Genomic DNA, 27,215 nt, shown 5'->3' with positions numbered 1-27,215 from the left:
TGGATGACAACATTTCATGGATTAACAAACCAATTCCATATCAGTTTCCAATTCTTTCTGTCTGTATGGACATGTGATTTCCCATTTGCTGAAATGAATTATGGGTGTCCAGCATTCCCAGAATGCTCCTCAGATCTGTGGCTTCTGGAGCTGCAAAGTGTTTTAGCGATGTCAGTCATTGTCATCCATTACAATTGACATGCCTGAAAATATATTTATTTTTGTGTTTAGATGTAAACTAAATGGGATTACTTTTTCAGTGTGAATACAAGATAGTGGATCACAAATACAGACTAATTTATAAAAATCAAACTTGTATTCAATAGGATTTCTGTGCAAAAACATGTGAGGTTCCAAATCTAAGAAGCCTCACTGCAGACTGAGATGCTGATCACTGTATTACCCAAATACCTTCAAAACTTAAATTGTTTTATTGCTTTTAAGAATATAGTTATAGTTAATATAAGCATTTTGTGTACATCAATGTCTGAACCACTGGCCGCTTTCATGTTATGTTAAGTTGCTTGACAAGGTGCCCTGAGTAGTTTTGCTTTCAGAAACCCTGCCACAACATCACTACACTAATCTGGCCTCAGCTTGGCCCTTCTCACCTCAAATAACTTTTTTTTTGCATCTGATTTCCATAGCAAAACAACAGAATGTACCAAACTATTTGCAAACCGGTCAGATGATAATAGAGAATTCTTGTGCCATGGCTTACAAAATTAACGTACCCTTGTGAGTATAAAGAAATTAGCCCTCTTGGTATTTGCAAACCGTCATGCTGTTCTCCAGTATTTGCCAGCCTGAGAGGTGTGGTGATACAGTTATGGTCTTCAAAACTTAAAGAAATACCTTGAGGTTATTTTCCAGTTATGGGTGAATCTGTTATTTGCTTCAAAGATTTAATTAGCAGGACCATACTTTTTTTGATGGTGTTAGAAGTGTATTGTTTATTTCATTAGTGATTCCTTGGGTTTCTCAATACAACAAAACTTTGGGAATTCACTCAAAAGAAGGGATGTGTGCCCCTCCTCCAGGGCATCACTGCCTCTTATAACCCAATAGTAGTAACAAATAATAATAATTAGAGCTAATGAACTGAAACATATTTGGTTTGCAATTAAGTCTAGATAATTTAATCTTTCAAAATGCGTTATTAAACAAAACCAAAATACTGTGAAACTTCACTGTAACAGGTGCAGTGTCTGTTATTAAATGTTTACAGAGTAAAGGGAAAAGAGGAGAATCTGCATATGTCTGCAGGTCTGCAGCTTGTTTACTGTGAGTTAGAGTGATTTTACTATAAAACAAAAGCAAACTCCCACAAATACGAATGCTTGCATGTTTAAATGTGCTGAGGGGGTTATTGCCTGTCTGCTAATTTTAAATGATTTTCAGAGTGATATCAAACTGATATTTTGCTAGTCTAATGTTTTTATTCTCCTTTTTTTCTTAAAGCTCAAGCTATAAAGGCAAAAGGTCCAGTGTCTATCCCATACCCACTCTTCCAGTCACATGTGGAAGACTTATACGTGGAAGGGCTGCCAGAGGGAATTCCCTTCAGGCGCCCATCCGCGTACGGCATTCCCCGTCTCGAGAGGATACTTCTAGCAAAGGAGCGGATCCGGTTTGTGATTAAAAAGTAAGGAATTTTGCATTTTTGTCCCTATAGTACTCATTGTTTCCTGTTGGCTCCGCTCTGCTTCATTTTGTCTTCAGGAATTTCCAGACTTATTTCTACCAATGTATTCTTTTGCAGTACCAATGAGTAATTTTTAGTTGGTGTTCACTCTGATGAATCCTGCTCTCAGATCACCAGAGCAGTACAGTGGTGGCTGAGATCTGGACAGATCTCTTCAATATTATGGACTTTTTATCATGGGTAGATCTCTTTGTAGTGTTTTAATCTCTGCAGCTGTAATACATGTTGAAAGCCATGGACTTGGGGATATTTTATGCTATCTGAGGATCCTGGCCTAAATTTCAACTTTTGCTTTTATTTTTTTTTTCTTGCTGGAGTGCTGTATCAAGGTGTCTGTGGCCATATCTGTATGTAACATCTCCCAGGGCAGACTTGAGGCCAAAATAGCTACTGATTCCTGTGATTTAGTTGGATGCCTGTCCTGTCCTGGATGTGTCTGGAGGTAGATCAGACCTGTATGTGAAGGGAGGCCTTAGAAGTACATAGAAACTCTTGAGGGCTCAGTTGCCTGCCGAAGCTAGACTGGCACTGTGTCGTCTGCCTTTAAAATGAGGACAAGGGACTCATGAGGTGTTCTGGGCTCCTTCCTTTCTCTTTCTCCTTTCTTGCCTTGGTGTCTTTGCTAGAAGAACCAGGACATTACTTGCTACAAAGGCAGATGGTATTGGGAGCAAGCCTGAATTCAGGATGCGCAGGGAGAGATGCCGGCTTCTGTGGGTGCCAAGTGCTGGACCTCAGAGCTGCAGATCCAATGCTGTGCGACGCAGCTTTGGCAGTGGGTGGATGTTTACCTTTTGTAGTTCGGTGCTTCACTGCAGACAGATGTGATGTTTCACACCACAGATGGGCGTTTACAGTTGAAATGAAGCTTCTGTGAGTAACAGCTGACATTTTACTGTTGTTCACTGGCATAAGGCCTAATCCAAGAGATTTCGAAGTTAACAGGAATCTGCTGATTGGAGTGGTCAAGCTCAGAATTGCTGGTAGCGACATCCTGTGCCTCTGTGCATACCTCCTTTAGCACAGATGCTAATTTCTCAAATTTGAGAGGTATATGTTCCGTTTCTGTCATCCTACGGCTTGCAGAGAACCAGAAAAGAGGAAGAAGTGTAGACCTACCTTTTGGCTCACTTGAAATCAGACACTATGCATAGATTTTAATATTCATGCAATGCTGGCACCTGCTCTTGTCAAATTTGTCTTAGTTGTTAACAGTGATTGATTTATGCTGTTCATCATTTTTGTAATGTGTGGTAACCAGAGCAGCTCAAAAACCAGTTCAGCTGTGTGAGAAATGTCAGAATTTTCAAATTTGTTGTTATTCTAATATGGATAAAACTGATGTATTTGGGAAACAGAAATATCTGCTTTGAGATTTTAATTTTTAAAGGTTAATTTTTTAATTTGGATCTTTGTTTCTGATGAAGTGCATCTTACAGCTCAGAGATAATTTTTTATTGTGAAATGTTATGGCTCAGGTGGATAAGGGTATCAAGCATAAAAAAATGTTTTTGTCAGTAGGGTTCTAACCAGCACTTATAATACTTTGGTGTTAACTGGAATTGAATGTTGGGGATCGTGATGTCCCCTGTTAATTTTTTTTTTTCCTGATCCTTCATTGGTAACTTGTGTTTGCTACAGAGGCTGTTACTGTAGGCTGTAACTTTGGTTTGTCAAAGTGGATGTCACTGTTGAAACATGTCTCTTAAATCTTTTAGGCATGAGCTTTTGAATTCAACACAAGAAGATGCACCGTTGGACAAACCAGTTGCAGGAGGTAGGTCTTCAAATGCGTGAGTTGCACAAGTACAGTACGATTTCGTGTTTGTCACTCTTAGTGGTGGCCACCATTTGCTTTTACTAGTAACACATTGCAAGTAATTCCTCTTGTTCTGAATCTTCTTTCGCTGTGAAGTGACAGCAGTTTTCCACTGGCTGTCCAACCAGTGTTAATAATACTAACACACTACGGCTGATTTGGCTCAAGCTGCCCAGAAGAAGAAACAATGAGCTCCATGTTAGTCTGTTGAGATACAGAGAAAAGGCAGTAGTTTGATAGTTGATAGAGTTTACTGGGCAGGGAACTGTCTGAATAATTGCTTATATATGGTATTTGCCAAAATCAGATTAAGCAAAATGCAGTAATGAACACAGCGGTTACAGTGACATTTACTGTTGTTGCATCTGACTTGGACGGGACTCCATTTTCACGTAGCAGTGCAAAGGCAATGCATTCTAACGACCTTTGCCATCAGTAATACTTCTGAGCAGATGCATGCTCTTACATGTTTTGTCTCCGTTGAGCACCCACTCAAAGGTACCAGAGATGACCGTGTAGAAACAAGACCGCAGGAACAGGTTTTTGTTACAATTGCACCCATGAACTCATTTCCCCTCAAGTCGGGAGAAAAAGGTTTAGTATGGAAAAAACCACAAATTTTGCAAGAATTGTCTTTGCATGGGCAATAGCTGGCAAATTACTTTCCTGGATTTGTTTTTCTCTTCATTTGTATTCTATGGTCTCCTGGGCTTCAGGATGTTTTTTCAATTGTCCAGTTAAGCCAAGTGTTGAAAGCTTTTATGCCTAAACCAATGGTAGCAGACAAATTGCTCCTAACCCCGAAATGCTAACTGGCAACCTCAGCCTGGTTGAACTGTGAATTTTTAGTAGTGCCAGAGAAATTCTTAGTTCAGACAGGGACACAAGCCTATAAATGGTGGTATCTGCACTACTGCAGCACCATTGTGTTGTATTACGCACTCATAGTCTTCTGTTGTAAAAAGTATATCAAAGACTGTGCTTAAAAGTGAACATAAAGGATCTAAATTAGCAAAGTAATTATGTCATAAGGATGTCACTCTAGCATGTGTGTAGGAATTAAGCGTCTCCTGCAGTATGTTAGCCTAGTGTCTTGAGTCTTAACCTAATGCTCCTTCAAGCACCAAATTTGACTACAAAAATAGTAGGTAGGCTAATGACTGAGTCTTAAACTTAACTGTACTCTTATGTGGGTTTTTAAATTAGCCCTTTTTTCTGTTGTTTTTCTGTTTCAACATGACTATACTGGTTATGAAGACAAAGCAGGTGCATTACATATCCATAAAACCCCTTGTAGCTAAGAAAAATGATGATAACCCATTTTGATGGCACAGTATTACAAACAGTCACTTTATGTTGCTTGTCTTCACTAACCCATAATGATGGTATCTTCATATGTGACCTCTGCGTTATTTCTGAAGACGTTCTCTTCTGAATGTCTGTGAGACTTGTTGGTAACGTCTCAGGGAGCACAGCTCAGAAGACAGCATCTATCTGAGCATCCTTTCCCTCTTTTTTTCTTTTCTTTTCTCTTGCTTTCTTTTCTTTGTTTTCTTTTCTCTTGCTTTGGATTCCCCATTTCCCAATAGCTCATCATCTCCTCTGATCCTACTCACGTCTGCTGCCATCTCAGGAGAGAGCAAGCTATGTAGCACCAGCCCCTGCTCTCAGCCACTGGTGACTCCATGTCCAAAGTCCTGCTCTCTCCAAAGCCCCTGCTAGCTTGTGCCCCCAGGAGAGGGATGGGATGGGTACGGAAGTTGTATTATGACTGGCAGAAGAAAGACAATTTATATTCTCATTGCTGTGGGAAATAGGCTGGTCAGGAGGGTTTTATGAAATGGCCTCAGCCCCCAAGCCCTGAGAAGACTGATATCAGCTCCAAGACAAACCAGATGGACAGAGATGATGTTGCTTAGGAGATGACTGAAGTATGAGTATCAGTGCTCAGTGAAAATTCCTTGAAAGCAAATTTTCGTCCCATATGCGTGCCAAATTCTGCACTGAATATCAAGATAATATCTTAGAAAACAAAACTAGCAAAAACCAATCCCATCTCCAAATGGAGTCTACAGATTGAAGCTGGATGATGAAAGCATTGCAGTTCTTCATGCCAGTACACTGTGCATATTTTGTAGCAAGAGCAATGTCATTGGTTCAATGGATTTTTGTACAGTTTTAATATTCTGTCATTTTCTTATAATTAATTTTCCTAGTTCCAAGTTGAATCCATACTTCTTCTGCATAGTATTTTCTGGGTTACCTGAAAGTGCTGGATGGTTATGCATGCTATAAACTAAATGACCAAAAATATAACCAAAATAATTAGGGAATGTTGTCTTTGTTCTGTGTCACACTCAAATACAGTGAAAGAAGAGTGGTATGCCAGAATCACCAAGCTGAGAAAGATGGTAGATCAACTCTTCTGTAAAAAGTTTGGTGAGTACAGTGTTACTATTTTCTTTTATTCTATGGCTTTGTATTTCTTGAAGGTTGCTTTCATTATTTCCTTTGAATGTCTACATGAATGAGACCTTTGATCAGATTTTTCAAATATTTAAAATCCTGGTAGTTGAATGAAAAAAAAAAGTCTTACTCTACTGCTTATACAACAAGATATTATATTTTTTTTTAAATATGAATTTCTTACGTGTACAGCTCTAACTGCTCTCAGTTCCTTCCTACTAGGATTTTTTTTTTCCTTTGATGGTGAATAAAACAGCCATTTACTTATATCCATTGCAATATCATTAAAATTAATATTAGAACATTTCTGGGTGAATTTTTATGTTATCGCCAATATAACAAAATAGTCAACTTTGTCAGAGCTAGACTGAAATGTTGCGTGATGCTCTATGGTAGATTTGGATAAAACTTTGGATAAAACCACTGTATTATGCCCCAGTGAGGAACCCAGTCTAGCATTGTGGCTGCTCAGTAGCACAATGATACCATGTGGGAAATTTGTATGGTTTTGATGTGCTGAGACTTGGAGCCTGTTGGGTTTAGATAATCCTGCATTGTCCTGGGTTCTAAGATCATGATTGCAACTGCCTGAAGATTTGGTAGCTTAGCTAGCTTTTCATAAAGGCTGATGGCCAAACTGTCCAGTTACTGGATGTATTTTGTTCTAACAGCCGAGGCCCTGGGGAGCACTGAGCCTAAAGCAGTTCCATACCAGAAATTTGAGGCCCATCCTACTGACCTCTACGTTGAAGGGCTGCCAGAGAACATCCCCTTTCGGAGTCCCTCCTGGTATGGAATCCCTCGCCTTGAAAAAATAATTCAAGTGGGCAGCAGAATAAAATTTGTAATCAAAAGGTAAGTGTTTGTTTTAATGCCTAAGCACCAGATTTTTTTAAGAAAGAGGCCAAACAAACACCCTTTGTGTAATCAAGAGCTTGGTTTCATTAAGGCATGAAGCATTTGGTCTGTAGTAACCAAATAAGCAGACTAAGTGTTCTGCTTTATGAAGTGAGTATTTGCAATCCAGACAAGTCTTCCAAAATATCTTTGTAGCATTTTCACAAGTGTCAAATACATAATAGAAAAAATCCAAACTTTTCAACTCATATCATAAGTATGTAGTCTTTAATTTGTGCCACGAATGGCTAGATTATTCACTTTCTGTTTGCAGACCGGAGCTGCTAACTGTCACTTCAACTGAAGTTATTCAGCCCAGGTCGAACACCCCAGGTAAGACAGGTGCTGTCTCCAAGTGGGAGTGGAAGGGATTGGTAAGGACACCAATTTGGATCAATTTGCAGCATTTTTCAAGAAGTAAAGCTTCTGTGATGAGTATGCTGATGTGCTCTCTGGGAGGTCTGAAAAAGAATAAATTGTTATGAACATGGATGGCTTTCTGGATGGCAGTACAGTCCGGCTGTCTCTGAATAGCAGAACGGGTCACCTTCACAAGCGCAGAGAGCTGGAGTTACTGTCCTGGCCTGATCAGAGCTCTGGAGCCCCTTAGCATTTCGCACCTGACTTTGTTGGGCTTTTTTCAGGACTCTGTTGGTAAGGAATTGTAATGACTTCCTGTAAACACGAAGTACCTTTAACACCAGAAGAGAATCCAGATTATTTTTTATTTCCTGAGACAACTGAATGGTCTGAACTGGTGTACTGCTACTTTCTTGCTACAGAAGTGTACGATCCAGAGTAGGACTCTGCTAGTAGTAGTAACATGAACCGAGACCCAGGGCTTGCTGGGTTTTTTCCCCATACACATGTCACCGGATAAACAAACTGCAGCTTCAGGAAATAAGTGTGTTGAGCTCTCTGCAGAAAAAAAAAAGGAAATAATATGACTTAATAATCATGAAATCAGTAGTTGTCTTATGGCATCACGATGTATTGTGGATTTTGTTTGGATTTTAGGAAAAAGCAAGAGAGTAGCTCAGTAGAAAAGACTGTTCGATGTGGAGCAGAAGGAAAAGGCAGCACTGGTTGGTTTGTTTTGTTGCCAAAACCCTGATTGTTGTCAAATTTGACAATGTAACTGACAATTTGATAATAAAATAAGAGCCAATGATAGCAGTAAAAAAAAACCAGCTAATAAAATCCTCTGTCTGAAAGAACTGACATGCAGTGGCCATGATTCTTAAACTCAGACTCCAGAATAACATTTTTTGTACTAGTTATATTTTTCACTAACTTCTGGGTGAGTCTGGTGTTATCAGTGCCCACAAAGCTTACCAGGGCCCGGGATTTGGTGTCAGACAGGTAAATGCAGCAAATGTTCTCTTGGGCTTAGAGCCCAGTGAAAAACATTTTCCCAGGCAATGGCCGAGGATCATCTTACTGCAGACACAGTACTTTATGTTGCTCAAGAATATCGGCAAACTCTATTTGTTAAGCAAAATATCATTCTGTTGCAAAGTAATAATCCAGTGCCCTCAACAGACAGCCTGCAAACAATGTTTTAATTTTTTAAAGTAAATTAGTCCAATTCCTTTGGTAGTGCTACTACAACCTGTGCGTAAGTATAAATGCACGTACAGGTGTCAAATACCTGTGAAATCTATCAAAGAAGTAGGCCAGATTGCAAAAAAATATGACTGCATCTGGCCTGGGCAGTATAAGAAGCTAGAAATAAACTACGTCAAGTAGTTTGTTAGTCAAAAATATTATTCGGAAACAAAAAATTTCTGTATATTTCCCTTTATGCATACTTTGCGTAGCTCTGAATATTAGCTCAGTAGCAGTTAATTGTTATTTGTGATTGATGATGAAAAGTAACTAATTATGCTGTTTGTCAGAAAAGTAGTGCTTTTTGTTGCTGCTAGTGTCCTTCGCTTTCTTTTCCACTGGAGCTACAAATTGTCTGCTCTGGCTAGCACCCCTGTAGTTGACTTTTATTTACTGTAGAGAACAAGACTGAAGATTATTTTTTTATGCTGTTCCATATATTTAGCAAAGCACTCTTTACATCCTTATCTTCTGTTCTAGAGTGTTATTCTTATGCACTATGATCAATTAATTCCAGTTTTGTAAGAGCCACTAGAATAATTCCTTCCTGCATCTAAAGGTTCTGAAGAACAAGTTCTCCTGCTTGGGGCAACGGTTGAAATTTGTAACTACATTTAAACAGATTTTCCATTATGCAGAGGGATTTATGTGTGTGGTTTAATCTGCCATTAATAATCATTACTCATTGTGTGTCCTTGTCTACTCAGATGTGATTGTGTGGATAGTTTACAAGTTCTTGTGTTGAAAAAAAATGTCTTTGAATGTCTGTTTATTGAGAACTGGGTAGTACTCTGACATGTATCCATTTCTGGTTGTCAGTCAAAGAGGATTGGAACGTCAGGATCACAAAGCTAAGAAAGCAAGTAGAAGAGATATTTAATACAAAGTTTGGTAAGTTATGGGTTAAATGAACTGTTCTATAATGCTGCTGTGTTTTAAAACTCATCAGTAAAAATAGTTTTAAATTCTACTGTACTGAAACATCAAAAATGTGCTAGGTCAAGTGTGGAAATGTTGATTCCTCTCACCTCCTTTTTACTGACTCTTCCCTGTAAGTCACATAAATGACTCTGTAACACCATCCTAGGCCATAGTTTTTGCAGTTGTATAACAGAGATGATGGTATGTGTGCAAAAAGCTTTTGGATGAAAAAAGTTCTCTGAAGAAAATACTGGGCACTGCAGACTTAGATGTTATCTGTAACAAGACAGATGAAATCACGATTTGCAATTACTCTGCAGAAAATAATAAAAAATCTATTTAAATATTTCTCTTGGGTTTTTTTTATTACCAGAGTAGCAGAACTTCTGTAAGGCCAGCTTCCTAAAATCACTTGAGGTAAGATACCACCCATTTGAGAGTGTAAACTGTCATTAAATCTTTATTTTCAGCTCAAGCTCTGGGGCTTTCAGAGGCAGTGAAAGTTCCCTATCCTGTATTTGAATCCAACCCTGACTATTTGTACGTCGAAGGCTTGCCAGAAGGAATCCCGTTCCGGAGTCCCACATGGTTTGGAATTCCACGCCTTGAAAGAATCATCCGAGGGAGTGGCAAGATCAGATTTGTTGTTAAAAAGTATGTTTGTGGTTCAGTTAATTTTACACTTGATTTTGAAGTTATTTTATTTTCTTCCCAGCAACTTTAAGCTTTACATGCTACTGATATTCAGTTTCCATGAAACAGAAAGAACATTTTGCACATATGTTTTATCTCATAAAAGGATACACCTTCCTTATTAAATTTATATAGATGTATAAATTGCATGTTTCATGCATCGAGGATCTTCAGGAATAAAATGACCTTGTACCTGGAAGCTTTTTTTCTTCTTTTTCTTTGTTTTTTTTTTGCTTGAAATAAACACAGAAGAAAATTGCGGAGTAGAAAATGTAGCTTTATTCTAAAGTGTTCTAAATTTTGTGGTTATAGTAGATGGAGAGTCACCCATGTTTCTAGCAGAATTTTATTATAGAGAGCTAATGTTATGTAAATTGGAACTGAACTGAATTCCAAGAAATTTGTAACATTTTGCTGTATTGTTTTTCTAACATGTGTAATTGATTAGATTGTGTTCTGTTCACCTTTTAGGCCTGAGCTTGTCACTTCTTATTTGCCTCCAGGACTGGCTAGTAAAATAAACACACAAGGTAAACAATTAAGTATTATTTGCTGCCATCAATTCATAAATCCTTACTTTCTGCTTCCTTAACAGACTGAGAGATCTTTGGGGTTGAAAAATACAGGTGTTGAAAACAAAAGGCATTACTGAAGATGATCTAGCATAGCAGCCTCTAAATCTGCTATCATTTAAAAAAAGTTGCTCAAAACATAAATTTGTGTACTTTTTTTCACTTAAGACTATTCCAATACAGAAAATGGAATTTACCCATTTTTAACAACTTTTAGTTTGCTATTAATGGCCTATATTTAACTTATAGTTGTGAACGGAAGAAATAGAAATGAAGTTTTGTAAGAAAAGAATAAAAAAAGAAAGTCTTTTAAGTTTAAATTATCTATTAAAAATCAGAAGTTAATAATTATGTTATTTAGATAATAAAAAGTTCCAAAGCTGTCCCTCACCCTTAGAAACAATTAACTCTTTTGTTCTGAATTAGTGGAGAGAAAATTTAGGTGTGGTACCTGCCTCTTTCAGGAGTACTAAACCTACTTTTTAAGGCTATGAGCGTCACTGTAGTGTTCAGATTTTAGAATGCAGACTGTACTTAGTACAGACACAAGTGATTCTGCAGTCTGTTGCAGTTTTCAGCGTACAGCTATTTTTTCATTAGCTGTGCAGGATATCCGTTACAGAGGGTTTGTGCTTTACACCTTGTATTATATTGACTTCCAGCAATGAGTCCAAAGAGTTCAAAAAGGTCACGAAGTCCTGCAGACGATTCAAAGGTCCCAGAGATTGAAGTTACTGTTGAAGAAGGTATGGAAGAAATATCATTACGTTCTTCTAATGTTTTCTGTTCTTCTTAGTTTTCATAGCCCATAATTAACTTATACATGCACCTCATGTAGAAAACTCGGTTTCATTTCAGGGCTCCCAATGCACTTTAATATAGAAACAGGTTTTTTTTTTTGTTCTGAATAATACTGTGTTCTGTGCAGATGATGGTTATGTGCAACGTTGGAGACTGACAGCTCGCTTGGGCTTTTATTCCAAGCAGAGATGTGAGAACTGATGTAGTCCTGAGTGGAGAAATGGCAGACATGATCAGTGGTATCAAAAGCTTAAATACAACCCTAGAACAACTTCTTTTTTATTCTACTCTTGATTAAAAAGTTAGATTTTTCTCCAGTAATCAAGTTTGATGCGTTGTTCTTTTCATACGATGGCTTCTGCTCTCTGCATATATATACGTAATGTCTTTTTACAGGTCCTAATAAACCACAAAAAATGGATGTTCAAACTAATTCTCAAACCAATGGGTCCAGTATGAGTTTCAAGCCACGAGGAAGAGAGTTTTCTTTTGGTAAGTATTGTGGGAATTAGCACGCATGCTTTCTGTTAATGTTGGTATTGAAAATTCTAGTGATTACGTATCAGAGAGATTTTGAATTTGTGTTTTATTCTATAAATTCCTCATGGTCAAGGGAGATTAATGACTGTATTCAGACTAGCTGTAAGCAATTCCCAGGTCTCAATAAACCTTTTCTTGTACCAGCATTCTTACATTGAGTTTGTTTGCTAATATTTATAGGAGTTTGTTGTTGTTTGCCTTTTTGTATGTCTTTTTAGCCATATAGTCATATAACATGAAACAATGTAATTCTTCACTCTTAGTGAGCCAGTTTAGAGTGAATATAATTTCAGTTTTAATCACCCTTGCTTTCTCTAGTAGCAGTATCTTTCAAAGCTTTAGGAAAATAAGAATTGGTGTGGATATAGGTTTAGACTGCAGCAGAATGTTTCAGTGCTGTTTCCAGAATGAAAGCCTTTTGGCGCATTTTACTGTCACAGTAAATCAATTATCAAGCATAATTCATTAAACATTTATTAAAATATTCTTCAAAGGTTGATTCATTGTGTGCATGTTGATTTAATTCTTTCAATTTCCTCCTGGCAGAGGCGTGGAATGCCAAAATTACTGACTTAAAGCAGAAAGTCGAAAATCTTTTTAATGAAAAATGTGGTAAGTTTATTGATTCTTTTTTTATTGAGATGTCTGTCTTATGAACATGCAGTTAGATATATGGTAGATAGGTTCACATATTTATTGCAAAGCTCCTGCAGTGTTTGTGTACTCTAGGCAGTTTCTTTTCTTTGAGTTCATTTTCACCTAGGTTGCTTGCAATTCACTGTCATGTTTCCACTAGTTATTTTATTTGGGTTTGGAAACTGAGATACTGTGGTTGGATTACTGCTGCTTTAATGACCCAGAGACATAGTGTCTCCACATCCTGGCACATCTTTTTAAGCTTTCTTCACTCCGCTTCTGAACATGACTTCATTTGACTTCAGCATCTGCGTGACTCGGTAGTTACGGATGGTATCTAGAGTGATGTGCTCCATCGTATCCCAGTGCTTCTTCTAGTGCAGGCTGTTTGGAAGCTAATGACTTTGGAAGTAATGACTTCTCATTACTCTCCTGAGTGCAGCTTTTGGAACAAGAACGCTAGTGTCACCAGCCTTTGGTGCTATTCTCTAGCAGAGGCAGAGACAGAATACACTGCCTCTAACAAAGTGGAGTACAAACAGGGTAGTTAGTCCTGTATGCAGACCAAGACAGTGGCGTGAACTGCCTGCCAGTTATTAACTTTCAACTGCAAATCATGATCAGATTTAGCGCCATGAGTTATGTTTGAGACTGCTTATTTTCTTTCTGCCTACTCATAGCTGTCCCCCAAAAAAAGGCAAAGCCTGCTGGTTCCACTTAATCTAGCATGTATGTGCCAACTATTATATACCATTTATACCTGAGATTTTCCTTTTTGTAAACACATCAGTTACCTAGCTGGTAGCTTATTTGCTTTGTTGCATTTCAGGGGAAGCTCTGGGGCTGACTGAACCAGTCAAGGTGCCGTTTGCGTTGTTTGAATCCTTCCCAGAGGTTTTCTACGTGGAAGGACTACCCGAGGGGGTGCCGTTCCGCCGACCGTCTACTTTTGGAATTCCAAGATTGGAGAAGATCCTGAGAAACAAGTCTAAGATAAAATTCATTATTAAAAAGTAAGACCCTTGAGTCAGCGTCGAAACAGTGACAAGAGAAGTTGGGGAGCCTCTCAGCCATTGCATTCCCAGCTGTCTGTTTGGCTGAGAGGAATATAGCATTTACGATATCACTTAGTTCCTGTCTTTAATAAATTAATATTAGAAAAGTGCATTTTCTTTAATGTTGATGAATGTAATTTTATTACTGTACATGAAATGTTCCATCTGTTTGCAGGCCTGAGATGTTTGAGGCGGCTGTTAAGGAAAGTTCTGCTAGAAGCCCCCAAAGTGAGTTTTGCAACTGCTTAATGTTCTAGATAACAGTCTCTTTCAAGGATTAAATACAAATCAGGAGTGCTGCCTGGTGTTAATGAGTTCCTGAAAGATTAATTCAACATTCTAGTTGGTTTGCTTAAGATGGGAAAAGCATTTTCCAGTTACAGTTTAAATATAGCTTTAGCAAGGGAGTATTAATTTAAGTTATTCACAATAATCATGCCTCTAATATATTATTTACTACCTTTTATCAAAATATAAGAAGCAATGTGTGATTCACAGAAGTAATTCAGGTCTAGAGATGAATTATTTGCTCCTGGTATGTAGGTCATTTAAATAAGAGGTGCTCGACAGGTAGGAGTGCAGGTAGCCAGTAGAAGATCGTGTTAGGCAGGTGATGGATTTAATGTTTTGAGTCATATTATTATCTGTTACTATGCGTTAGCAAACCTCCACTGAGTTAGTGAACTATGCTAGTTTGTGCCACTGGACAGCATGGCTTACAAATATAACTGTAAGGAGTTTCTTTTGTGAATGCATGCAGTGAACATGTGGATCAGTAGGTGCTACTGTTAATAGAAATACCAAAATACGTGTTCCGCATACTCTTTTTTTCCTTTTCTTAATAGTCTTTTCAGGAAACCAGGCAGGTAAAGATTAACATTGTCTTTAACCTAGCCCTTTATCGTCTTGGGTTGGAAAGGCAGAGCAGTGTGCACCTTCAATAAGTGTGTCTCACTGGAAGCTGAACCAGTTTTGAAAATGGGACTCAGTCTGGTTTGGAAACTTTGCAAATATCTGTCATTTTGCAATATTTTCTTTATATACGGCAATCAAAATTTTAGACATTTTACAACTGTTTTTTTTTCAATTAGTTCTCTTACTTTTAGGAAAAAATAATTCATCTAACATAGCCAATACAGCAAGCAGCACCACAAACACAGTGGTGAATACAGCTGCAGGTGTTGAAGATCTGAACATCATCCAGGTGACTATACCAGGTGTGTATGCTGCCAGGTTTCACATCACGCTGTGTGCTTAAATTCTCCATGACATTTGTTTAGTCTGGTGAAGGCTCGTTCCCTACAGTGAGATTGGTTTGCTGCAATATAAGTGTTGTCAACAAAGAGCATAATTTAGCATTGTGGTTTTGCTGAGATGTTAGATATTTTTCTGACTCTAAAGAAAATATAACTTGTGATTTTGGATTAAGTTTACAAAGTCATCTCTAGATTGTAAATCTACTATTGGTTATGTACATATTTTGAAACTTCTCACCGAATTCTTAACCATCTATTTTTGCGTATTTCTGCAATTCTGTGTTACTGCTAAAAACTGGGAACAAAGACAGACCCTGTTTCAAAGCTTTGCAATATACCTGCTTTGAGTAAACCTGAAATGATAAAGAAGCTTCAGGGGAAAAAAAAAATCTGCTTTATTCTGATACTGTTCTAACAATTTCTTCCAGATGATGAAAGTGAGCGACTGTCAAAAGTAGAGAAGGCCAGACAATTGAGAGAGCAAGTAAATGATCTTTTTAGCCGGAAATTTGGTAATTGCTTCTTAATCCCAATTTTCACATAGGTGTGAATGCAATTAATGTTGTTCATACTGAAGTTACTGAATCATCACAGGGGATGATCTATATGATAATTAAAATGAACAACTTTGAGAATTGTATCTGAGTGTTGTGCTTTGACTTCAGAAAGAATCTTTTGTAAGTGATACACGTTATTTGGTGTTTTAAACAAAAATCCCAAGAGTATAGCCCAAGATTGTTTTGTGATCCTCCCCTTCGTGTTTCTTTCTGTGTAAACACAGATTAAATATTTATTTTGCTGGCAAACCATGATTCTTCTTAGCACTTCATAGTCCTGGCCTCTTAATACATGGGACTAGAGTAGTTTTTAAAATGCAACTTAACCTTTTTGCTGCCTATAGTTTTCTTTATTTTTACTTTGTACTTGCATTGTACGGCAATAATGGCCTGAATTTCTTTACCTAAAATTCCTTCACTAGTGCTGTGTTGAATTGCTTTCCGTGCACATTGCAGGAAACGCTTTGTTTTCCTTCATGTAGCTATTTCCTTACATATCCTCTTCTATACCTTTTAAAGTGGAAACAGAATCCGAGTTCTTTATGTGTTAAGCTGTCAGAACTGGAGTTGTGACTAACAGTCTCTAATCCAAAACAACCATTTCTAACACTGTAGTGGTTTAATTGTCAAGTGGATTTTCATAGCTTCAGATCTGACAGAAAGCTTGGGTTTGCATTTCGTTTCTTTGTGATCTGAGGACACTTTCTTCAATTTAACCATAAATACGTAGACTTTAAAATAAATGTGATCTCTCTTACTTAGGTGAAGCCATTGGTATGAATTTTCCTGTGAAAGTCCCGTACAGAAAAATCACTATCAACCCTGGCTGCGTGGTGGTGGATGGGATGCCTCCTGGTGTGGCGTTCAAAGCTCCCAGTTACCTGGAAATCAGCTCGATGCGGAAGATTTTGGAATCAGCAGAGTTTATCAAATTCACTGTCATTCGGTATGTAGTTGCTATTGATTAGCTTGTACGCATGCTGCGAGGAGAGCCCTATAGGCTGAATAAATTGAGATTTGAAGAAAGGGAAGTTGCAGTGCATCTTTAAATAGTAGATGATGTTGGCTGTTTTGGATATCAGGTCAAATGAAGCCCAGACGTTCATACTATGAATGAAGATGGTCACTCTTTGGAGGACACGTCCAATTTAGTGTGACAAAGGGCATGTTATTAATACTGGATGTTACAGCAAGCTATATTTTGGGTGGAAATCTATTTGTATTATATAGCAGAGTAAAGTGCTCTCCCATTTATAAGATCAAGTTTTGAGACAAGTCCAGAGCTTGTTGGCTCTTAACAGTAAATCGTATGTTTGTAGTAGTATTACTATTAATATTTTAAAAATATTTCAGTTGTGTTCTTAAGATAAGGTCTCTATTATTTTTTTTCCTCTACAAAATGAGTTTATCTACAATATTTAAAAATACGATATTGTCCAATTACAATGTAAGTGAATTTTATTTGTATATGTATGCTTCTATAGACATATACACACACATTTATACGAAGTACACTTGTATGCATAAAGCAGAATAGATGAAACTTTGGAATCATACTAAGAAGGCGTTAAGGAACTGAAAATAAAAATTCATCAGTTTATATAACTTCTCAAATCATAGACTGCTTTACAGGAGTCTAAACGCTTCAGTTTGTCTTAAGAGAGAAGGAAATATTTTAAGTATATTTTACTAATGGGTCTGAATTCTCAACCCTTAATCCTGAAGTGTTCTAACTGAAATGGCCTTTGCTTGATACGTTTTGTTTAATTGAGCTCTGAAGAAGAGGTGACTCCCTTGTTAGTTAGTGGTGACCGAGGGAAGGATGTAGATCTTTCTGTATACAGAAAATAGAAAAGGTCAGGATATATGGATCTTTTTAAAATGCTAGGGAGCAAACCACAGTGCCCAAGAGCTGCTGTGATGGTTCCTCCTGTTTTGTTTGACTTTCTGTTTATTTTTAGCATGACCTCTGTTACAGAAGGTTAGGTGAGGTTGCCTTGGGAGGGAGACTCCGTGCAGTGTATTTTAGAATCAGTAAGTTTAAAAATTTATTTTTTTTTTACAGACCATTTCCAGGACTTGTGATTAACAATCGTAAGTATTTATGAAAAACTGATGGCAAATGTATTTTTGTATCTTACCAAGATTTATTTTCTATATTTTGGCACAGTGGCAGAGGCTCAAGAGTGGTTACATTCTATGTATAACTATGTATAACTCTATGTATAACTCTTGTGTCTGGGCTTATTAAGATTTCCTGACCAAACATGCATATGCAATTAAGTTGAGAGCAGCGTGATAAATTTACAGAACAGTATGAGATTAGCATTCACTTTGATATGAAAATGCAAGATACTGATTTCCTATTTTTCAGCTGCAGAGTCCCACAGAGATTTAGGACCCTGACTGAGCAACAGACTTACATGGGAGTGCCTACATTTTAGGTTTGAATACATTTCAGTAGCAGTTAATAAGCAAGAACTTTCCAGTAGCTGCACAACCATATTCCAGTGAAAAAAATCTGCATTCTGCTGAAACTGTAACAGTTTAGAGAGGCAGAGTGTAATTACCTGAAGTGTCATGGCCAATTTGGCCATGTTCATTAAATTGTTGGGGGGGGCGGGAAAGGTTTTAGTATTTTCAGTTGACTAAAATAATTGTGACCTGTTTTTTTTACATCTTATTTAAGAGAAAAAACAAACCACGGAACACTGTCCTTCCAGTGTCCCTTGTGTCGTGTTCTTTCTGAGCCAAATGTCACATTAGAAGCTCAGAGGCCAAATAACCCGCTGTTGTTTGTTTGGCCTTACCCAGCCCAAGCCTTAGCGATCCAGCATTCCTTCATCCTCATCCAGCCACCAGTATACTCCAGCTAACTTGCTGAGGTCTGTGAAGTGCAAGTACGAAGTGTTCCTAGGAAGATACTGTAGTCAGTAACTCACACTGACCTGCTCACCAGTCCCGGGCACACCTTCTTAGGTGGACAAGAGATCCCTTTGTAAGAGAGAACCTTCCAAGCAGATACGTGTGTGGTAGCATTTCCAGAGAATTGAATTAAAAATTAAATATTAAAGTGTTGTCTATCCAGCATAACTGTCAGCATGTTTTGGAACTGAAGCTAGCTAATATGCTGAGTAGGAGCAACACAGATATCTGATCATCTTCCATCCTGGAGGAGCAGATTGGTCTTTGAATATGGGAGCTTTGTGCAGTATCTGAGTCCATTATCATGATTAAAATCATCTGATATTGGTAGATACTGAGGTGAATGATTCAAAGGCACCGAGCCAACTGCTTATTTAGGTATGATGCATTATTCTTTTTCTGAAGAACATGTGAGAACTTGCAAGGAAGTGGTTGGTGCTTTGCAGGCAAGATAGGGAATATTTTTTCTGTAATAAAAAATACGGAACTGCAGCTCAATGACAAGTGTTAGTAACCTGTTCATGCAACAAGTTTCAAGATTTGCAGATTCAAGAAGTAAGATTGCCCTTGTGTTACGTGTGGGACCATTTTCTTCGTGAAGTTAAACAATGATCATGTCTAATCTTAGAGCTGATGGAAAAAGTTGAAGCAGAGGCACCACCAGCAGCACCAGCAACAGCACCAGTACTACCAGGTGATGCAGAGCGTGACACGTGTCCGTGTGGAAGGGGTAGGGTATGGAGTTCTCAATCCTGTTGACAGATGATATTAGTAGTCATATCCTGGGTACGCGCTGCTCGTGGTGAGCCATTTTATTTTGACAGGTGGTATGCAATGGTGACTTTTATAGCTATTAAATATTAATAAATTAATAGAAAGAGCCATTGCTTCCTTCAGGCTGTGTCATTGGCGTGTTCCTTGACTTGATTTTTGCAGATGATGAGCGAGCTGAAAAGAAGGATTAGTAGGGGCGATATATAAAGCCAATTCAGTAAGATGTCTGCTTAACTCAAAGTACATGTGTGTCCACACCAAATAGCCGAGTTAGGTTTGCTGTGTAACATATAAGGACCTAGAATGGGGTCCTGATGGAATTTCTGCCCACTGCACAGCTCTGTAACCCTGCCGGGCTGTGTTTAGGCTGCACACACATGATCTGTCTTAATCTGAATGGAGAACTTGGTTTTATGCTATGAATAGCTAAAGTAAGTGTAGTTGAGCAACTTCCTTTTGACCTGATATAGTTCTTGAACGTTTGCAAACCTTTTAAAAATGTGGATCCCACGTTGGTGTAGAGCAGGAAAGATTTTTGGAATTGACTGAATAAACTTACTCAAAGGAACTAGAAAACTAAGAGAAAACATTCAATAAACACTTTAAGAGTAAGGGACACTTGTATGGTGGAAGTAATTACAAAGGAAACTACTGTCTGCTCTGTTGACATTTGGAGGTGGTGGGAGGGAGGAAGACAGCTGCTGATGGTCAGTGAACCTGCTGTAGTCCATCAGACTGACCCGCGGTGTTAAAAAGGTTAAATGGCTTTCCCAGCACCTGTCCATCTGTAATCCATGAGCACAGGTAATAGAAAAATCATTATGGAATTAAAACATACTTTTTGCCCCCTGCTCTGCATCTTCCCACGCTCGTCCAAAATGCAGGTAGTCGCCATTGAAGATCATACTAACCAGAAGTGGTGGCTTTTTTTTTTTTTTAAATACCATTTAATATTTAAGCAGCTTGAGTAAAGCTGTTCCAAACTTGGTGTATTCTGTAGGAGTTGGTGATAGGTCTGCCACGGTGAACCATCCTTGGAAGAGAAAGTGTTAGATAGTGCTATGTAATAAATGTTTGGGTATTTTTTATATTTTGCTGCAGACTCTATAGAAAGTTACATACATTTATCTCAGACAAAGATATTTGAGTCTGATCATAAGAGAACAAATTAGGTGCTTTTTTCAGGGACGATGTAATTTCCCTAATTTTTCCAAGATACTTATCTGATTCACATTGTTTAATCTATATTTGTATTCATTTTACTATATTTTTTTCATTTAAGAGAAAGCTGAACCAAGCCAAGTAGAAGTATCTGTAGGAGGTGTTTGTCTTCAGTTACTATCAACAAATATTTTTAAGTAATTTTGAACAAAGTTACATCTTTTTTTAAAGGAGGCAGGTCAATCAAAAAAAAAAAAAGGCTTTTACTGGTTCCCAGGACATTTTTTCATCTGTATTAATATCATACTGCATCGTGTGAAAAATACTCTGCAGCAAACGTTATTATTCAAAGAGTTTTATGAATTGTTGTTCTTGGTTGGTGAGTCATGACTATATATAGGCTTTGAGTGATGGCTCATATCCTGAGCGATGCATCTCGTTATTCAACGTGGTAGTTTCCACAATTTATGCAAGTGAGTGATTGCCATCATCAGGAAATTTGAATGCCATATTGGCCTGCATATGTTGGGGAGGGGGAGTATTGTTGTTCTTCCAGAACTTAAGGTCTGAAAAACATCCAGCTTTCCTATTGCTCAAGAATATACTTGAGTTGTATCTTGTTCAGATGTTGATGTATGTGAGACCAAGGAGGCTGTAGATCTGCCCTTCCTGTGCTTTTGCATATGGTCTTGGAGCATTAGGAATACTGAACAGACCCTAGAATTGGAATACTGGTGTCTGCTGTGTGCTCCGGTCCTGTAAATGCTGTCTCTGTTACAGCCCCAGCTTGTCAGCATGGCCCTGTGTGGCTGTGGCTGTCTCTGGCGCGGCTGGCACAGGGGATCCGAGGTGACAGTTTGACGGGGGGCTGCCTTCATGCCCCCCTGAGAGGGGCTCTCTGTGTCAGTAGCAGCTTGACACCAACATAGCCAGCAGCGCTGGGATGCAGGCTGCTGTGCCTCAGCACTTGTCATCTTAAAACTCTCAACTTGAGTTCATTCCCTAATCCTGCTTAGATTCCCCCAAAAGAGAAAGCAGCAAATCTCCACACTCCTGTTCTTCTGTATCCTTTTCCATGGAGATGCCCGTTCCAGTCTCCATTGCTTCAGTTCCCCTGACGTCATTGAACTCTTGAGCCAAGCCAACATCCTCAACCAGAACTACTGTTACAAACTCAGTTACAGGTCCACTCACTGAGTAAGTCTTTCTCAGAATAGAGATCAATCCTCTTGCAACATTCAAGACAAAAAGAAAGCAAGTGTTACAGTCGCAGAAGAGCTGAGCTGATGATTTTAAGCTCACAGTTATTGGAGGCTGGAGCATCAGTTGTCTTTATGACACCAAAACTATGTGGGGGTCACTGAAATTGTTGGATGATGGAGTGCACGAGTTGTTCCTGAACACCCTCATGCAGAGGAGATGTAGCTATGGGCCTGCAGTGTGATTGTTTTGAAGAAAGAGACAAACATGGTTTTGAATTTGTCATCCAAAACTGGATTCAGACCCAGTTATCAGAGGAGTGATCTTGAGAAAAGGCGTGCAATTGATAAAGTACTCAAAATCACTTCAGAACTAGGCTGGAGGGTATAAAGTGATCACGCGGTGTAGTGATGAAGTACCCTAGCCCCAAACCTTCCAAACAATTTCAGAGAAAAAACAATTTCCTTCCAACATCATATTCTCTGTTTATAAAAAGAACAAGATCAGGCTCTGGGTTATATAGGCAGTGCTATACAGGCATGAGATTTCTTTGATTTACCTCCAGGCATCCCTGTGAACAAGAAAAAGCAAAGATTTTGTAATGAGGTCTCCTGGAAATGAAAAAAATCGTATCAAAAGATGATGAATGCTTTAGCCAACAAGATAAAATTTATTTATGTCATTTTTTAAGCAAATCATAATGCATTTCTCTGTGATACTGTGCATTGAAGAAGAAAAAATTAGGTAGGATCAAAATTTGTTTTGGACAGATTGAAATAGAATAATTGAAACGCTGGTATCAATGTGAGACAAGAAGCAATCTACAGGTGGAAAAAAGGATCTGAAAAATAGTCAGTGCTGTGAAACCAAGAGTTTGTCCAATGAATGTTAATTTAATCACTAACCCAGAAGGCATGACTCTAGCACAAATGGGTTCAGATGTTAGCTAGCTTTGGACGACAGCATCTTAAAGAATGTGAAGCAGTGAACATGGCTGAAGTATTTGAAGTCATGAGCTACAGGCTTACCTGTGAGCGTGTGGAAAGCTTCACCCAGTGGCACGCATCTGGTGAGGTGGCTGAAGGAAGGAATGGTGCTGGGGAGAAGGACTGAAGAGCGGGATGCAGACCGAAACACCGATATATCTGATATTTTTTCACTGATTGTGTGTTGTTTCCTTTTTGGATTAAGTACCTTTCTGGCCCAGTGAGTATTTCAGCTATGTGAAAAGCATTTTTAAGTTTCATGCACTTCTAATACCGTTTTTTATTTCTGTTCATTGAAAAATAGACTTCTCTAAGATCCCAGGGTGCTTTACATTGAAGTGAATATGATTTCCACAGATTGTTGTGAATACATTTTTTTTTTTTGTTAATAGTTTAAAAGGATAAATTAAAGCTTTGCATATTTTCATAATTTCTTTACTTATTAAGTACAGCAATAACAACAAAATTTGCTGGGAAATTCCCTTTTTTCTTCATTCTTTACTGCTTTTCCAACAGATAATACAGAAACAGAAGAAAACTTGCAAATAAAGCAAGAACCGGACCCAACGTGGTAGACCTCATCAATAATGGGTAAAAGAACGTAGTGTTTCTTGAAGTCAACACCTGTCAGTGAATAATATTTTTGTATTTTTGAGTGGGGAGAAGGGGGCTGAGATACAGGTCTGAATGCCAGAAGGTGCCAGTCCTTTACTTGTGAATTATTTCACTTGTGTTCTCACCTATGAAGCGTAGGATATTTTCACTGCCTCATCCAGATACAATGTGAAGCACACCGTGTTCAAATTTGTGAGGCTGCCAGTCCTGGGAAAATGTGACCTATAAATAAAAATGGGGGATGGTAAATACATAACTCAGAGGCAGGGTAAATTAAAGTTTAGGGAATTAGTGTTTATGAAGAGCTCTCACATGGTTGTGTGAAAGAGCATTATGATTCTTGATAAAGCCTATATATTCCCAAATTGTAATTGAGTAGGAAAGATTGCAGTATTGTCTGAGCTTGGGACACTTGGTAGGGCTGTGAGCTGTGATGACAAACCAACTTCCTTTAAAAGCTCTTTTTTCTCTTCTGTTAACTTTTATGAGAAGCTTAGTTTAATTTACAATACAATAATGTCTGAATCTTTCTCTTATACTATTTTTAACTTCAGTCATTCCTAAAAATGACATTTTTGTGGAGAACAGAGCAAGCAATGCTATCGTGTCACCACATGTAAAAATGCTGACCCACACAGTTGTGAGTCCTTATGCTTAATTTGGAGAAGCTATCACAGCTCTGTAGTACTTTTTCCCATTTCAGTTTTTTGATCATACTCCGAACCAAATATATTCTTCATTGTGTAGTGTTTGATACATTAGGAATACTATTTGATTGATACAGAGTTGGATGCATTTGTTTAGTATGCTTGAGCTGTAACCTGTCTAGCTTGAGTAAGAAAAAGACGTGGTGTTCATCTTGGAGAAGAAAATGTCTCTGCACTATTCCAGTTCTGAGGGTACAGGCGATCAACAAAACAAATCATTTCTGCTGGCCTGAGCCGCCGAGAGTGACGATGCGGTTTGCCCCTCGCCTGCTGGGGGAGCCTGGAGCCTGTGGGTTTCGCTCCTGGCACCATCCCTGAGAATTTTAAGAACAGCCATAGCCTTCCTAATAAATTGGTGAAGCCTCCTTTGAAAATATTTGTCATAAAACTGAACATGGCGGGAGAAAAAACACTAAAGAAAAACATTTGGTTTGTCGTGGGAAGCACTTTACCCAATGGAGGTATGAAAAGCCGTCTCACTTGTCCCTTGAAGGCCATGGAAGCTTTGTCTGAGCAATTTGGTGCTGCAGTGGTTTGGAGTTTTGGATGCTGTAGGCCATCCATTGAATTTATACTAAAGCAAATATTTGATCTAAATTCTTACAGAGACCACTCAAGCACACGATTGATCTCATATTTATTGAGAGCAGTACTCAGCTTCTGCACGCTTTCCAAATCTAGGCCTAAAGAACTCCAAGAGTTAACGCAAACTGCTCATATTTGTGATAAGATATGGAGTTGCAATGAAACTAACTCACTTTTGTATTTTTTCTTATCTAGTGGGAAGTTTCCAGTTCTGAGAAGAGCCTGCCGGCACTGTCTTGAGCTGTGTAAAATAAGTGTATAAGAGAAGTACCTTCTATACAAACCCTTTTTGTACTTTTAGATAGAAATGTCTACTTTTTCAGCAGTTCTGTGAATTGACTTAAAGCGACGGATGACTGTAGATTTGGAATGGTTGGTTTTACTTGGGAATATATTTTAAGGACTAAATGTGATGCAGCAGTGGCGGGGAGATGACAGGGATTAAAATCAACGGGGACTTAACAGAGGCTATCTACATTTCCCACTAAAGCTGAATTTCACTGTACCTGAATGCATCTCAGCTTTTGTAATGAAGAAAAACTCCTGCAAGTAGTTCAGTTTGTTAGTTTTACTTTAAGGAAAAAAAAATAAATCATGAATTTTTGGTTCTTACTCCTCTAATGGCTCATTGGACAATAGTATCTGTATATTTGAACTAATTTTTCCTATGATATCTATCACAATTCATATGTTTTTCATAAATAAAAGATAAACTGCTTCACTTGACCGTTAGTACGCATTAATGAGATGGACTGTGAAATGGTCAGTATTTCCATGTGTGGATTAGGAACCAATTTAAATTAAACCCTGTTATAGTTTGTTCCGTTAATTCAAAGTAGTAAATGCATGTTTTATCAGAATATCACATGGTTTACGTATGATGGGTCTGGTCTTACAGTCCTAACGTAGGGAAAACTCGCCTGGAGCTGTGTGAGAGCTTTTCTCCTGAAGGCTGTGGGGGAATGCCCTTCCGTTCATCTGGAACGAGTTATGAAACGTATGCTACGAGCTGCTGTAAGTCCTGTGTCAAAAGTTAAGTCCTCTATAGTCCTGGTTACACCCCACATCATGTAACAGACTCGTGCACCTTTTTTTTTTTAAGTTTCAAAAACAATAACAGATGTAAAGTTCTGGCTATGTGATAATCTCTGTAGAGAAGATACGGATTATTGTAAAGGTTTCTTTTTTACTGGCATGAGTTTGGGATGACTGCGTTATGCACAAATAGCAAACCTTATTCCCTGATAAGAAATAAAGACCTTTCTGATGGTTTTCATGACTGTCCATGCAGTATACGTTTACATATTTTACAACAAATTAAGTTTAGCAGTAATTGTGTGGGCAGGTGGAACATGCTGTAGCATAGTTACGCATTCCAGTAAAGGGAGTAAGTTCCAGTCTTGCCTTTCAGACAGAAATCCAGCTCTAGGTGGGTTAGGTTGTTGTATCTTCAAGGAAAATTTTGAAGCCTTAAATTCAATTGGATACAGTGTCTGTTTCTTGGGAGCAACTTGAAATTCAGCGGATGAATTCAGAGCAGCACATGCTCTGTCATTCTGGAGGCAAGGGAGAGCTGTAGGACGTGTGCTTGTGTTTTCACAATGACTTCGTGCAGGCCTAAGCGCTCCCACTTATATTCGGACCTTGCGCTGTTGATGTTGGTGAGAGCAGGGTTAGCCCTACGCTGGGTCATTTTGGAAACGCTCCTCCTGGTTGTACCTTCTGGCTCTCCAGTTGGGCACCGGTGGTACCCGACGCAGTGCTGCCTTCCTGCCTTGGCAAACAGCCCCTCTCTCAGCCCCACGGGAAGGAGCCCGTTGACTTTACTTACCTGTTGACTCTCAGGCGTATGAGTAGTGTCCCGGACCATAAGCACTGACATATTTCACTGCTGATCACTTCAGCAGATGTGCTGTTAACGTGCCTCCGTAAATAGGTTGTTAATTAGGGTGACGGCCAGTTTCGCGATTACTACTAGAAACGTTTAGAAGGGGGAAATGAGTTAATGCCGCTTTCCCCAGGCTTTCAGCTGGCTCTCAGCTTCCCCTTTTGAAAAAGCGGAAGGATGGTCCATCCCTTCTTCCCTTTGAGCTATCTTTAGGAGGCGTTTTTCAAACAGCTACCTACCCAGCAAGGCTGTATATTGCTGATGGGGTTGTTAGTGCTAGTGTTAGAAATGAGGCATCGTAGCAAAAGAACTATGAAAATAAGTAATTCCAGGCTACTGCCCTGTGAAACGTGTAACAGCAGAGTGTGGACATCCTGCAACTTTGCGTGCAGGAGCTGAAAAAAAGATGAAATGAAAACTGATGCAATGGTTTTACTGGAAGGACTGGAGTCCTTCTGTGACACTGGGAGTCGTGGTGTATGGTGTGTCCGTCTGTCCCACTGCTGGGCTTGCAGTGATGCTGATTGATCTGTCAGCATTCAACACTGAAGTCTCTTTTTTTGTCTTAGATATTGAGTTATATCCAGTAGAGAGAAATTAGACTGACAAAATAATTGCACCGATATTTATACCTTCTAAATATCAATTTTATATTAAAAATGATCTATATCTATAGATAGTCCTAACAGGTAGCAGCCTTTTAAGATGTTGACCGTGTATGAAAATCTCACTCACTTCCAAACTAGTAATACATGAGGTGTGTCACTCGTCGGCTATTGAGTGATAATGCCCTAAAAAGCCTTGGCTGTACTAATAAACAAGTAAATAAATAAAATTACAACAACTTA

The 27,215-nt window shown here is 38.5% G+C and overlaps 1 protein-coding gene across 8 annotated transcripts in view; it reads left to right on the top strand.

The window, feature by feature from the left end:
• Positions 1-27,215, top strand: part of GTF2I (general transcription factor IIi) — a 73,408-nt gene extending 46,193 nt beyond the window's left edge. For 5 of the 8 annotated variants that reach the window (XM_086763418.1, XM_086763415.1, XM_086763416.1 and 2 more), the window contains 21 exons: positions 1,462-1,645; positions 3,424-3,482; positions 5,892-5,963; positions 6,662-6,845; positions 7,162-7,220; positions 9,315-9,386; positions 9,887-10,070; positions 10,581-10,639; positions 11,344-11,427; positions 11,879-11,974; positions 12,569-12,634; positions 13,488-13,671; positions 13,889-13,941; positions 14,805-14,930; positions 15,398-15,481; positions 16,289-16,472; positions 17,592-17,620; positions 19,080-19,145; positions 20,508-20,546; positions 23,089-23,163; positions 24,675-27,215. In XM_086763418.1, the coding sequence (XP_086619544.1) occupies positions 1,462-1,645; positions 3,424-3,482; positions 5,892-5,963; positions 6,662-6,845; positions 7,162-7,220; positions 9,315-9,386; positions 9,887-10,070; positions 10,581-10,639; positions 11,344-11,427; positions 11,879-11,974; positions 12,569-12,634; positions 13,488-13,671; positions 13,889-13,941; positions 14,805-14,930; positions 15,398-15,481; positions 16,289-16,472; positions 17,592-17,620; positions 19,080-19,145; positions 20,508-20,546; positions 23,089-23,147 (1,943 nt within the window). In that variant the 3' untranslated portion in view covers positions 23,148-23,163; positions 24,675-27,215. The remainder of the gene's footprint in view (positions 1-1,461; positions 1,646-3,423; positions 3,483-5,891; positions 5,964-6,661; positions 6,846-7,161; positions 7,221-9,314; positions 9,387-9,886; positions 10,071-10,580; positions 10,640-11,343; positions 11,428-11,878; positions 11,975-12,568; positions 12,635-13,487; positions 13,672-13,888; positions 13,942-14,804; positions 14,931-15,397; positions 15,482-16,288; positions 16,473-17,591; positions 17,621-19,079; positions 19,146-20,507; positions 20,547-23,088; positions 23,164-24,674) is intronic. The other 3 variants (XM_086763419.1, XM_086763421.1, XM_086763417.1) reach the window with 1 other exon arrangement.

Source organism: Chlamydotis macqueenii, chromosome 19 (genome assembly GCF_036417535.1).
Source record: "Chlamydotis macqueenii isolate bChlMac1 chromosome 19, bChlMac1.mat, whole genome shotgun sequence".
Lineage (NCBI taxonomy): Eukaryota > Metazoa > Chordata > Aves > Otidiformes > Otididae > Chlamydotis > Chlamydotis macqueenii.
Note: the sequence above shows the minus strand (reverse complement) of the source record. Positions and strands in the feature narration are given on the sequence as shown.